Below are 12,399 nucleotides of genomic sequence, written 5' to 3' on the forward strand. Positions count from 1 at the left end.
CATGTTGATGGCAGCACATCAAATTAGTTTAATTTTCATCCACCTGGGCATCAGCCAAATTTTTCTAAGTCCTTCTTCTTAGTGGAGGGTAATGTTTTCTAGCACACAGTATCTTTTTAAATAAGTGTGGACCTTTCTCAAGTTCATCTCTTTCAATTTGGTTGAAATATAATTTCCCAGTGGGGATGTTACATACTCAACTAGTAAAATTATGGATCGGCCACAGGTCTAGTGCTACCTGATTTCAGGGTGAACTTTACATTCTACATTCAGTCATAAGTGCACTACTGTTTTTGATTTTTGTTTGTTTAGATTTTCTGTTGTGGTGGTGGGTGCTATCCATTGAGGGCTAGCTATAATTTCTTGAGAGCTCAAAACTAGTTTTCAAAGTGTTCTCACTCTAAATAACCCAGTGTTGTGCTGTTTTTCAGTAGAAAGCCATTTCTAAATATTTTGCCTTTTTAAATTACATTCAAATCATAAGTAGGTGTTATGATATTTTATTGTGCTGACTTACAAATTTTAAAATAAATCCACACCAAACAGTTACGGGAGTCACTTGTTATTTTCAATCTGATTATAATGTTGAGAGTAAGCTTTTTAGATAAAAAAAAAAGTACTTCCATAAAACTGATAAAAATAAAATAATGGGCGGGAATTCTCATCCCTGGCCGGCTGAGCAAGAGGAAGTTAGAAAGAGACCATAGGAAAGTCAGACCCAATGTCGGACAGGACCGTGACCAGGGTGGAGGCCAGGGAGGCCTTTTAGAGCTCCTTCCGTATGCAAGGGCAGCTGGTTGAAGCAGCGCGCAGCGCCCTCGGGCGCGTGCGGAGCAAGGAAGTCCAGGTCCCCATTCTTGGAAATCTGAGGAGATGGAGCCCACGAATACCTTACGTCAAGACGGCGAGTCCGAAGGAGAGTGGTTTTGCAGCCTTTCTTGCTGGGCCCTTGCAGAGAAATTCACTGTGCAACTTGCTGTCATTTATCTACAAAGTGGAGCCAAAGAGTCAATCCTTTCCATTCTGTGCTAGACTGATGTACAAGGACCTCACAATAACTCTTCCAACTGATGTCACCATTACATATCAAGGGATGGAATCATCATCTTCATGGGAAGAACAACAAACATCCCATGAAAATCTGTTTCGTACTAAGTCCCTACATAAAGTGTTTACTTCGTTTGCAAGAGGAGAAAAGTTGGATCTCAGCATATCCTCCTAAAATATTTTCATTGGGAACACGTCAAAATTGCTGGTTGGATTCAGCCATATACCAGACCCTAATGCCATGTTGTGAGAAGGCCTGGGCCAGAGGCCTACCGCCCTGGCAGAAAGAGCAGTGAGGCCAGGCAGCCTCCCGGCTCCACGCTGCAGCAGGAGGCCACAACGCTCACCTTGTCTCTCTTCTTGGAACCCAGGAAATGGCGTGCCACGTGCTCAGGCAACATGTTGGTGACCAAGGCCTCGTTCCAGCATCGCATTTCATAGACACGTTCCTTCTGGTCATGAACAAGGTCCGTGCCAGCTTTTCCACCTGTGGACACAGACTCAGGCAAGGTGTGTGCTCTAAGCTAGCCATTTGATAGAAAGAAGAAAAACAGGACTTTGAATGGCAGGCTCCTACTTAAAAAACACTGGGAGTTTTGCTAAACGGCAAGGGAAGATAGATCCAGAAAAGGATTCACTAAATTTTAAAGGCAGACATCCTAAGCTCTGTGGTTACAGTAGAGATCCAGGAGACCTGCTGTAGATGTTGGGCCTCCTGGGACCTAATTTTAGCTAAAGCTCTGACCTGTGGATGGTGGTGTAGTAGTGGAGGTTCCCCAGCCCAGAGTGAAATCCCCATTTCCAGGCACTATTTTATTCAAGAGATGACTTGGGAAGGCTGTGCTTCCCCTGGCGTACCACTGGGTGGCGTTTGAGCTAACGTGGAGCAGTAAGTCCTCTCTATAGATCCTCTCATTCTCCTTCCCCTCTTCTCTGGCTACACGGTCACTGCCAGTGACCTGCAGAGCAAGCGTGAGTGTAGGGGTTCTGAGGCTTTTGTGCCAGCACTTCACCCACTCTCCTCCCCCCCAACACATGCTCCCTTCAGCGTCCTGGAGAAAGAAGGAAGAGCTCAGGGTTTTCCTTGCATTGATGAGAAGGAAACCAGAATGCTGAGAGGGCAGTGGCTTGACCAGGGTCACATGCCACATTGGGTAAAGGTAGCAAGCATTCCTTAGGAGCTTGGGTTTTAAACCCTGGGACTGTTTTTCCAGGAGGCCCTGCTAGGTTGTGAGCAAAAAATGAAAGGGGGAGTGTGCAGGCACTCACGTGGCGGGAGAAGTAGTAAAAGCTCAGCATCATGATGAACATCATCGCTGTCATCGAGTACTTGGAAGGCACCAGGGGCAACCTACAAGGCAGAGTAATCCAGCTAGAAGCACCCATGTTTCCCCCTTGGAGGGGACTTTTCCCTCTAATTGAATAGTGTTCCACTGTGAATAAACCACATTATATATCCAAAAAAATAAATAAATAAAATAATGAAACCCACAATCTCTTGTCTGCAATTACTCTTTAAGTCTACCTTCACAAAGACAAACCTTCTAAACTTTAAGCTCTTTGATTTATTATGGACCTCTATCATTAACATTATATTTTGCATCTTAATTCCATGATTTTTTAATTATAGACATTTCATTTTATCCTTTAGTATAGTCAATAAGCACTTGGTTTTCACAGACAAAACCTTCATAGTTCAATAAACACTTCAAATCATTAGATCACAATTTTAGTTAAATCTATGTACTGTACTTCTACTGTTATATTTATAATTATTGTTCTGATACCCCACATTTGTATAAGTGTGTTTATTGCTTTGATACTTTAAATATTTCCTTTTAATCTAACTGCATTCTGAAATATATTAAAGCACATGGATTAATTCTTTAAACATATCTTATAAGGGTTTGATATCTAGTATATATCACAAAATCCTACCACTCAGCAATAAAAGAACAAGCAACTGAATGATAAAATAGGCAAAAGATATAACTGGACATTCACTAAATGGGAAATACAAACAACTAAAAAGCATGTGAAAAGATGTTCATATTCATTAGCATTTAGGGAAATGTCAATCAAAAGCACAATGAGATCTCATCTCCCAAATAAAAGAATGTCCAAAATTAATCAAATGAGCAACTTCATATTCTGGAGAGGATGTGGGGAAACAGTAACTACTGGTGGGAGGATAAAATGGCACAGCTGCGGTGGAAGAGTGTGGCGGGTCCTTAGAAAACTAAATATTGAGTTGCCTTATGATCCAGCAATTCTGCTACTCAGCATCCACCCAGAAGCTCTGAAAGCAGTGACCCCAACAGACTCTGGCAGGCTGATATTCATAGTGGCGTTGTTCAGAACTGCCAAAAGAGGAATCAATCCACATTCCCACACACAGATGAATGGATTAACAGAATATGGTATATCTATATATCATATATATAGGATGGACCACTATGCAATAGTAAGAAGAAATGACTTCCTGAAACATATGAATCTTGAGAAAAGAATGCTGAGTGAAAAAGTCAGACACAAAAGGATAGATATTGTTTGATTCCACTAATGTGAACTAACCAGAATATGTAAACTCAAGAGTATTAAAATACAGAATATGGGTGGGTCATGGGGGCTTGGCAGGCACAACTCTTACATTCCATGCCAGAGTCCTGGGTTCAATTCCCACTGCCTGTCCATGTAATAAAAAATATATAGCATATAAGATACTTAGGGATAAACAGAAGCTAGAGAAGAAGTGGAAACCTAGCATGTTCAGAAAGTATAATGAGGTTGAATTTGAAATGATTTGAAATAGATATGGGTGAGGGTAGCAAAGAATGGTGCTTTATTGAAAGTGAATTTGGTTCAAAGGATTTGTTTAAAATCATGTATGTCACTGGTTAACACTATAAAATGAAATAATCTCTTGCCTGAACCAGTACATATGTACCACACTGGTACATAAAGGTAATAATAGAGTGGTATGTGGGGAAAAACACCTATTGCAAGCTCCAAAAAAAAACAGTTCACATTAATACCTTAAAAATTGCTCATCAACAGTAACTGCCATACCAATACTAGTGGTCGTTATTGGGGAGAGATAAAGGATAGGAGATGTATTCTTTTTTAGGGGACCATCTGACAATTTCCTTGCAGAGATAGGAAAATGCTGTAAAACACAGTGCAACAATGATTGCTGAAAGTCAAGATGCTATGAAATATTGGTGACATACTTTGGATAGGATATATGATAAGTGAAAATATCTCAAGAAAAACATTAAAAAATCAACTGGTAAAAAAACACCATAGGGTTTCTGAAGAGACTTTTGAAAACATTGAGACCCCTCCTGATAGTAATGGTAATACAAAGAAGGATATGGCTTGAAGTTTAAGCTTCCTGGCTAAAAAGAGGATGGTGAAGGGATTGAAACAGGAGAAAGCAGACAGAGAAAAGGTCTGTCTGTTCTGGCAAATTCTCACCCTAAAATATCTGACCAAGAAATGTCACCAAAAAATAATACCAAGTACAAACTTTCAATAGCAGCATAGAGAGAACCACTGATACAGATATAGATATTTCAAATGAAAAGTGATCTGGAGACACTGTGGGAGAAGAGGAGTTTCCAGGTATAAGTAAAAAGGTTTCCCTAATCTTTGGGGGAAAAATTCACTCACTTGAGGACAGTGGAATTGGTGAAAGAGTAAAGAGGCTATCAGATGTTTCTGTACTAAGTGAAATGGAAAATTACACTAAAATTATACCAATGCAGAAAATAAAGGATTGATGCAGAAAATAGGGAGCCAAAGACAAATATGGAGACATTTAGAGCCTGGGAGGAGGGGTGCCTCTGGGGTCAAAGGAGAGGTGAGGTGGGGGGATGGGCAGTGGGTGCCCCTTCCTCTGGGCTTCCCCTCCCCCACCCAGGGAACTTTGTGACTGTTCTAAGCCCTGTGATGTCAGGCCGCCCCTAGACTGCAGAGTGCTTTCTCTGTGCCTAGTTGCCAGAGGCAGCAGTTCCTTGTGGTTGGTGAAAACTTTTCTCTGTGTTTGGAGCAGCCCCAGTGACCCGTGGTTGAGCTCCTGCTCCTCCATGGGAACTGGGTCCCCTTATCCTCCTCTGGTCTGTAGTGGGGCTTTATTGTCCTGTGGCTCCACTGCAGGCAGAGGCAGGAGAAGTTCCATGGAGTCGAAAAACATTGAGACTCCAGTGAGGTAAGGGACCCTGGGCCCAGTCCACAGCAGAGATTCACTGTTTTCCCCTATCCCATGTCCACTTTCCTAAACCCATGATGTTGGCCCAGAGGGACAACTTAGTATAAACCTCTCAGAATGAACATGCTGTCATCGTGGGAACAGGTAGGGTGGGGAGATATTGCTTCAATCCAAACTTCAAGGCCTTCCAGGTGGGTGGGGAAGAAGGTTAGAGAATAAATCCCTAAATGCCCATCTTTGTGGGTATGGACTGTGATATTTGGAAATTTGGGCTATCCGGAGAGACCCACTCAACACTCGTTCACTGTCCAGATACCACCTGGGCCAAGCCTGTTGCATGGGTTCAGCTCAGATGGAGAGCAATGCCAGGACTCTGGAGGGCTCTGAGAATAGGCTCTTGTGGAAACTCTGATGTTGGGAGCAGCACATTGTACACAGCACACTTGCTCCTGGAGAACTCAGATTCTGTGCCTGTTCAAAAGAAGATTCCGAACCCCCTCAAAAAGGATCCTGACAAAATTAATGATCTCCTTTGGAAAACAATTATTTGTGTAATTTCAAGATGGAGTAATAATAGAAAGGAATTGCCTCCCTTAAAAATGAGTAAGGGGCAGTATACAAAGGATACATTGTGGAGACATGAGGATCTGAAGGTTTCCTTCAGAGATTGCAATTATATTCCTTGTTTCTTGGTTTTTCAGTGTCAGTGCAGAGACCAGGAGATGGAGAGAGAGGGTGGATTGAGAGGTAAGGCCCTGCTTTCCCTGCACACCTGCTCTAAGGGTGCATCATGTCTCACAATCCCTGACAGTCTGCACGGTCTGAGGATGTCAGGTGTTGGGGTGAGTCCCTATCAGGGAGGAAAGGCCCCAGGGGACAGGGCCACAGGAAAGACAGCCAAACCTTGGGCCATGCTCACATCCTGCTCCAACCTTGCTAAGAAGGAGAGAAGGAAGGTGAGATACAGTGAAGCAAATTGAGGTTGGATTAGGAGGTAGAAATTGTAGTGCCTGCCATTGACAAAGATTTAACTGCACTAAAACTGAGGTTTCTATTGTGAAATAAATTTTTTTCACTTTAGTTCAAATATTTGTGGGACTCTCATGAGATAATTAATATGAAAGCACTTGATAAATGATTAAACATTAAACGTGTGGGACCTTCCATGTTTTCCATTCACCAACTGTCATTGTGACCTCAGCTTGGAGCACTTACAATCTCCTCCTCCAAGTCTCCCCTGAAGGGCTGTGACATACAGCTCCATGGAAGTGTCTGGACTCCTCCTTCACCACACGTAACCCAACCTTCTGATTTCCCAGCTTGGAGAGATTGCCAGGGAGGATCCATGAGGACCTGGTACCGGAGTCCTCCTCAGAAAAGGTGATTTGTCTCTTCATATTTCCTGCTCATCCTTCTCACTTGTGCTGTCCAAGGGTCCCAGAGCGGTCTAGGTGGACCAGAGGGGGTTTGTACAGGGAAGCAATGTCAGAGAAAGCCCTGGGTGCACGCTCAATGTCTACTAGAAAGTCAGGAATGCAAGAGGTGTGTCGGGCCAGAAGCTCTGGCCCTGGCGAGGCTTGCCTGGGTGTCCAGTCCCCCTTCTTCCTCTTTTGAAGCTTCCACTTTCTGTCTTCTGCAGCCCCCTGTGCAAGCACCCTGGACAGGCCAGAGACCACAGAGTCACCTGTCATCCCCGGGTCTTTCCATCAACTCGGGATGACCACCTGCCGAAGGGTTGCGTTGTGGAGGTCACTATTCCTACGGCAGTTTGGTTTCTGGCATCCAGGGCATCTCCACACCCGCAGCTGTTACCATCAAGAGCTGCAATCTACATCTGGGTCTCAACTGCCTCACTGTCTCCTCCATGGGCTGAACCACCTGCCCCTCTGGGGGAGACCCCTGGAACATGGCTGCATGGAATGATCTGTTTCCAGGTGGTGACTGGGGAAGCCCATCACCCCCTACTTGGCACCACCTGGATGGTCTCCTGTCCTCCCACATTCCCTCCCTTCCTCTCCTTCCCCCCTTATCCCTCCCTACCACTCCTCTCACCTTCACCGCTGACCTTACTCCTGCCTCCATGGTCACCCCCCACATTGGCTCCCACATACCCATCCCCAATTTCCCTACAAACCCTGGGCTCCTCCTCACCTCTGACTCCTTGCTTCTCCTTCGTCCACACCTCTTTTCCCACTTCCCTGTCATCCCAGTTACCCCTGCCACTGGAGCATTTATTGGCCCTGTCCCTGCCTGGCCCCTCCCTTTCTCTACCTTCACCCTCCCCTCTGCCCATCTCTCTGCCCTCAGAATATTCAAGAGGGATTCCTCCATCCCAAACACTGGCCCTTCCCTCCCTTCCTTCAGAGTCCCCTCCTGTCCCAGTACCTCTACCCCTGCCTGACCTTCCCCAAACCACATCAAGGCCTGACCCCACCAATGGCCAGGCCCAAACCACCCTGCCCTGCAGGGATGAAGACATTAACTGCAGGAGTGTGCAGACCTGCTGTCTTCTACCTCCAGCCACCCCTGCACAGCCAGTGGGACTCCACCCCACCAGGAGGGCAACTGCCATCCGCCCCTCCAGGCTGGCAGTGACCCACATGACCATGGGTCATCTGAGGGTCCACAAGGACATAGAGTCCAGGCTCCAGGCTTGCCCAGGTAAAGTATGCCTCAAGTCAGGTGGGTGGCTCCTGGGGTCTCTCATTGCCATGTCCGCAGGGTGGGGCCTGAGGGGACCTGGCAGCTGCTAAGTAGGTTGAAGCCTCGGAAGGCCAGAAGAAGCAACCTCTGGGTGCAGAAACTCCCTAAGCTCCTCCTTGTAAGGCAGCACCACAATAAGATCACACTGCAAACACTTCTGAAAGAGGAGGGCACCCCTAATTCCACCTCAGAGCATGTCCACACGAGAAGGGCTGAGGGACTCTCCAGACCTAGGGAAGAGGACCTCTGCCCTGGCCAGAGATTTTCCTGACACCCTTTGTTCCACTCCCTCCAGGAAATGAACGAAGTGGGGCAGTGGTGAAGAAGAGTCCCTGTGGGCAGAGCAATGTCTTCAAGGGATGCGAAGGCCCCCTCATCCCATCGCAACCCCTAGGAGGTGCCCACAGGCTCAGAAGAAAAGCCCCCATGCCCTGGGCTCCCTGGTCCATGCAAGAGCACAATGGGACCTCAGTTCTCCAACCCAGGGTGGGCCCAGTTCTCCAACCTGGGCATTAGGATGCATGTAAGAGCAAGGCAGAGAAAGACACATTTCTCAGAAAACAACAGAGACTATGTACTATTCTCCGGCAGCACCCCCAAATGAGCTGCACTGCACACCCCCACCAGCACACCACAGATGTTCCTGCATAGAAAGTCTCTGCTGCTGGGCTGCCAGGGATTGAAAGCTCTTGCTCCTTATCAGGATAGGGTAAAATATTTTATCTGAAGCTACTGTCTATTATGATAATTTGTTATTTATCAAATAATACACCAAACACCAAAAAAGAAAGAAAATAGACCAAGAAGCCAACACTCATTCTTCACATTTTTTATGTCCCCAGAGAATTAGCCCCAGTTTATAATTCTTAAGTGTTACTTTGTGGGAGATATCAAGTCAAGCCTCAGGCATTCCCTGAAATCTGTGCTCCATACTTAACAGCAGTTTCTCAAAACATTGGCAGATTACTATTATTTTCCAGTCTTGTCTATAAAACCCTTGTCTTTGTGTTCCTTTTTGCTTTCAAGTAGATTCTTGCAGTGCTCTGACACTGGTTAGCTTTGTTTAAGAATGTGAAGGCTGGTGGACATTTTTTCCTGAGTTGTTACAGAGAGTCGTTCTTCATTCACTCTGAAATTACTAGGCTTTCATAGAACAATATTATCCTAACTGTAGCAAACACAGATGAGTGGGAAAATCAATCAAACATTAAAAATAAACAAACCTGTCTCTAAGTTCCTTTCTAAATGTGGTAGACCCTTCAATTTTATCATCCTCACCACAGCTACTTGCTTTGTTGATTAGCAAATGCTTTACAAACACGCACAAAATGTCCTGAATTTTTCCTGCTATTTGACACAATGGTAATGAATTGAGAAATGTCCCTCCATTCAGATCTTTGATTTGGTAAATATCCATGTTTGTTTCTCTCTCTCTCTCTCTCTCTTGGGTTTTAAAAATGAATTTTGGCCTTTGCAAATGGAAAAATAAAGCAGTCCATAATTGTAAATATATTTATGGAAATCAAATTCATTGATGCCCCTTTCACACCTTACAGATCCACAGTACATTTACCATTAACTCTCTCGCTTACTACAGCTGAAACCAATGCTTTATTGTTAAAGCAATGACATTTGTTGCTTTCATTGAATGATAAGGAGAAAACATTAATAGAGCAAATGGATGTGGCACTCTGTGGAAATTTTGGTGGGAAAATGTGAAAAGATGTGTCATCATCCCCAGGACTGTGAATATTGAGATATCACATGCATTATTACAATGTTAATTTCAAAAAGGAAATTTTGCAGATGTAATTAAGGTTATTAACCAATGATCACGTGCCACTCAGAAGGGAGGTTATGACGGGGGAATCTAATCAGAGAACTGTAAAGGAGTTGATTCTTGGAGACTCATCTCCAACTGGTGGCAGACGAGTAGGTCAGATTGTAAGGCTGAGGATTCCACATGTTATTGCTGATGTAAAGATACAGGAGTCTGGGTGGGTAGGAACGTAGAGCAGCTTTGAGAGCTAGGAGGTGGGACCACCTGTGGAGCCAAGCTCTGGATTCTGCAGTGTAAGTGAGCTTGGAGGCACATGGAAAATCTTGAAAATCTCAAGATGCTCACCATATACTTAGATGTAATCTAATAGGCCAAATATTAGAAATTCTCTGAAGATGGTCACTTTTATTTATGAGCAGAGATCTTTACCACTGCTTAATATATTTATTTATTCATGTAGTCATATGCTGTCTACTGTCCATACCCTGTTTGGAGGTATATGTGCAGGATCTCACAGGACTGGGGGCATAGGGGACAGTAGGGGATGACCTTAGCCCTTACTGTCTGCCTGCTTTGGCTTCTCAAGGTAAAAAGGAGACAGAAGGAGGTGATGGGGACATGGCTGCCCTGACATTTCTGGGTTTCTGCATCACACATGATCAGATCTAGTAAAGGAGTTCTATTCACAGCTTATATTTGAAAGAAACACGACCAAAAAAACTTCAGTCATTCAGAGGCTTCTCACAGTAAGAATGGGTCAGTGTAAAACAGACATTATCCTGCTCCCTCTCACCCATTAACTTTAGATAGGACTGTGTAGGGTGAATGGGCAGGTGTGGGGGTTATTGGCATTATTGAAGAAAAACCACACACAGCTTTCAGAATGGGTAACATTCATATAGCTTCATATTTCACAAAGATTTGAAGAGGAATTTGGGGGTAACAGCACTTATTCAAGGTCACTGATAAAACTGATTCCACTAAGGATGAATAGTTGTTAGCTGCCCCAAGAGCCCTTTCCCATCTTGCAGGAGGCTGGGAGACCTGCTCTGCTGTCTACCTCTGAGTGCATCCTCAGTGGAATTCTACAGCTCTTCAACAGCCTCCTTCCTCCATCTCATGGACTTGAGACTCACTGGAAACAAAAGACTTTCACCTATGTTGTATACAGGCACAGAAAAGGCAGGGAGTTTCCTCTTCTCCCTCCTGGCTCAAAAGAAATTTGAGTCTCACTCAATGCCTGTGTCATGTTCCTGATCTGCTCTCATCAGTCCTCCAAGAGGCCAGACAGCTTGGTGCAAATGATACAGCTATATGACTAGGTATAGTTCACTTGGTTATCTGGCTATTGAACTCTGATAAGGCTGTGTTTGAGATGTGCATGGAGTGGGGGAGTGTTGAGCAAAGCAATATTCCTGAATCCTCTTGCTCTTCCTAACAAAAGCCCAAGGAGAAGGGACAGCAGGAAAAAGTTATTAGCTAAACACAAAGGGAAGACACACATATTTTAGCTTCAAAAATGATATCTTGACCTATCCACAGAATTCAGGTTACTTTCCAGATCTACACCAGAAACTTACTTCCAAACTTGCTACCTGCTATCTGATGTCTGGATGGGGCCACATCTTCCTGCCTGCCCCCATTCAGGTGGATTCAGGAAGAGAAACGAGTTTCCCATGCCATAAGGAAACAGTGCCTGGTGAACACAGCACAAGTGTGTCCTCAGAGGTTTTGCCTTACTGGAATCCAGGTTGGGTGGTTTGGGTGTAGAAATATGACAGGTGTACATATGTGTCTACAATGTCTGTAGTTTAATTCTAGAACATCAGTGAGGTCTCCCCACTGAGTGTACCTGAGGAAGGAAGTCACCTCTCCATCTGGGGTTTTCAGAGTGGCTGGGGTGATGGTCTTACTACTGGCCAGAAAGTTCAGACAGCCATCGCTGGGGAGGACATTTCCTGTGGGACCAGAAAGAACACCTTGAGAAAAATGAAGCAGAAAATGAAAGCAAGGTTTAGTGAACACTAAGTGGAAGAGAGAAAAGGAGAAAGAGCCTTTAAAAGGCTGAATATTTTACAAAAAAAGATGATTTAAACAGAACTCTTATAAAAATTATTTGCTATGTAAAATAATACTATAAAATAAAGATGAAATGAAGACATTTCCAGATAGGCAGGATTGGAGGCTTATCATAAGCAGCCAACTTGTACTTACAATAATGATAAAGGATGTTCTTCAAGATGGAAGGAAATGACAACAGAAACTTGGTTCTTCACAAAGATATGATAATGGCAGGTATGTGAGAGAGAGCAAATGCTTTTTTCAATTTTTTTCTCTTATGCATTTAATGAACACCTGATTGCTTTAAATATCATGTAAAAAGAAGAAATTTGCAAAATGGGGTTACATCATAGAAAAAAAGTCAAAGTTCAATAAAAAGTGTGATAACAATGGGGATACATAGAAGTATTCTATATTGTTGAAAGTATTTTACATTTAAGAAGAGGGAAACAGTATAAAATGAATTTCTATACAAATTCTAACATAGAATTTGATAAGTTAAAGATGGATTTTGGTAGTGAAAGGGCAATCACCAACAAATAATGATAATAAAATGTAGATCTATAAAATCAATAGAGGAACTAAGACAAAAAGATGT

General features: G+C 43.8%; 1 protein-coding gene and 1 long non-coding RNA gene across 2 annotated transcripts; one reads left to right on the top strand and one right to left on the bottom strand.

Annotated features, from left to right (window-relative positions):
* Positions 1-503: 503 nt before the first annotated feature.
* Positions 504-7,188, bottom strand: LOC143681143 (uncharacterized). The gene is made up of 3 exons (XR_013174391.1): positions 6,473-7,188; positions 1,395-2,398; positions 504-987 (listed from the first exon to the last, which is right to left on the bottom strand). It is a non-coding gene; the product is annotated as an uncharacterized LOC143681143 (long non-coding RNA).
* On the top strand, positions 4,839-9,536 carry LOC143681138 (uncharacterized). Its single transcript, XM_077157925.1, has 5 exons — positions 4,839-5,257; positions 5,959-6,004; positions 6,577-6,637; positions 6,897-7,918; positions 8,256-9,536. Exons 2-5 carry the CDS (start codon positions 5,980-5,982, stop codon positions 8,474-8,476), a joined length of 1,329 nt encoding a protein of 442 aa, XP_077014040.1. The 5' UTR covers positions 4,839-5,257; positions 5,959-5,979; the 3' UTR covers positions 8,477-9,536.
* Positions 9,537-12,399: the final 2,863 nt, after the last annotated feature.

This window comes from Tamandua tetradactyla, chromosome 4, assembly GCF_023851605.1.
Source record: "Tamandua tetradactyla isolate mTamTet1 chromosome 4, mTamTet1.pri, whole genome shotgun sequence".
Taxonomy (NCBI): domain Eukaryota; kingdom Metazoa; phylum Chordata; class Mammalia; order Pilosa; family Myrmecophagidae; genus Tamandua; species Tamandua tetradactyla.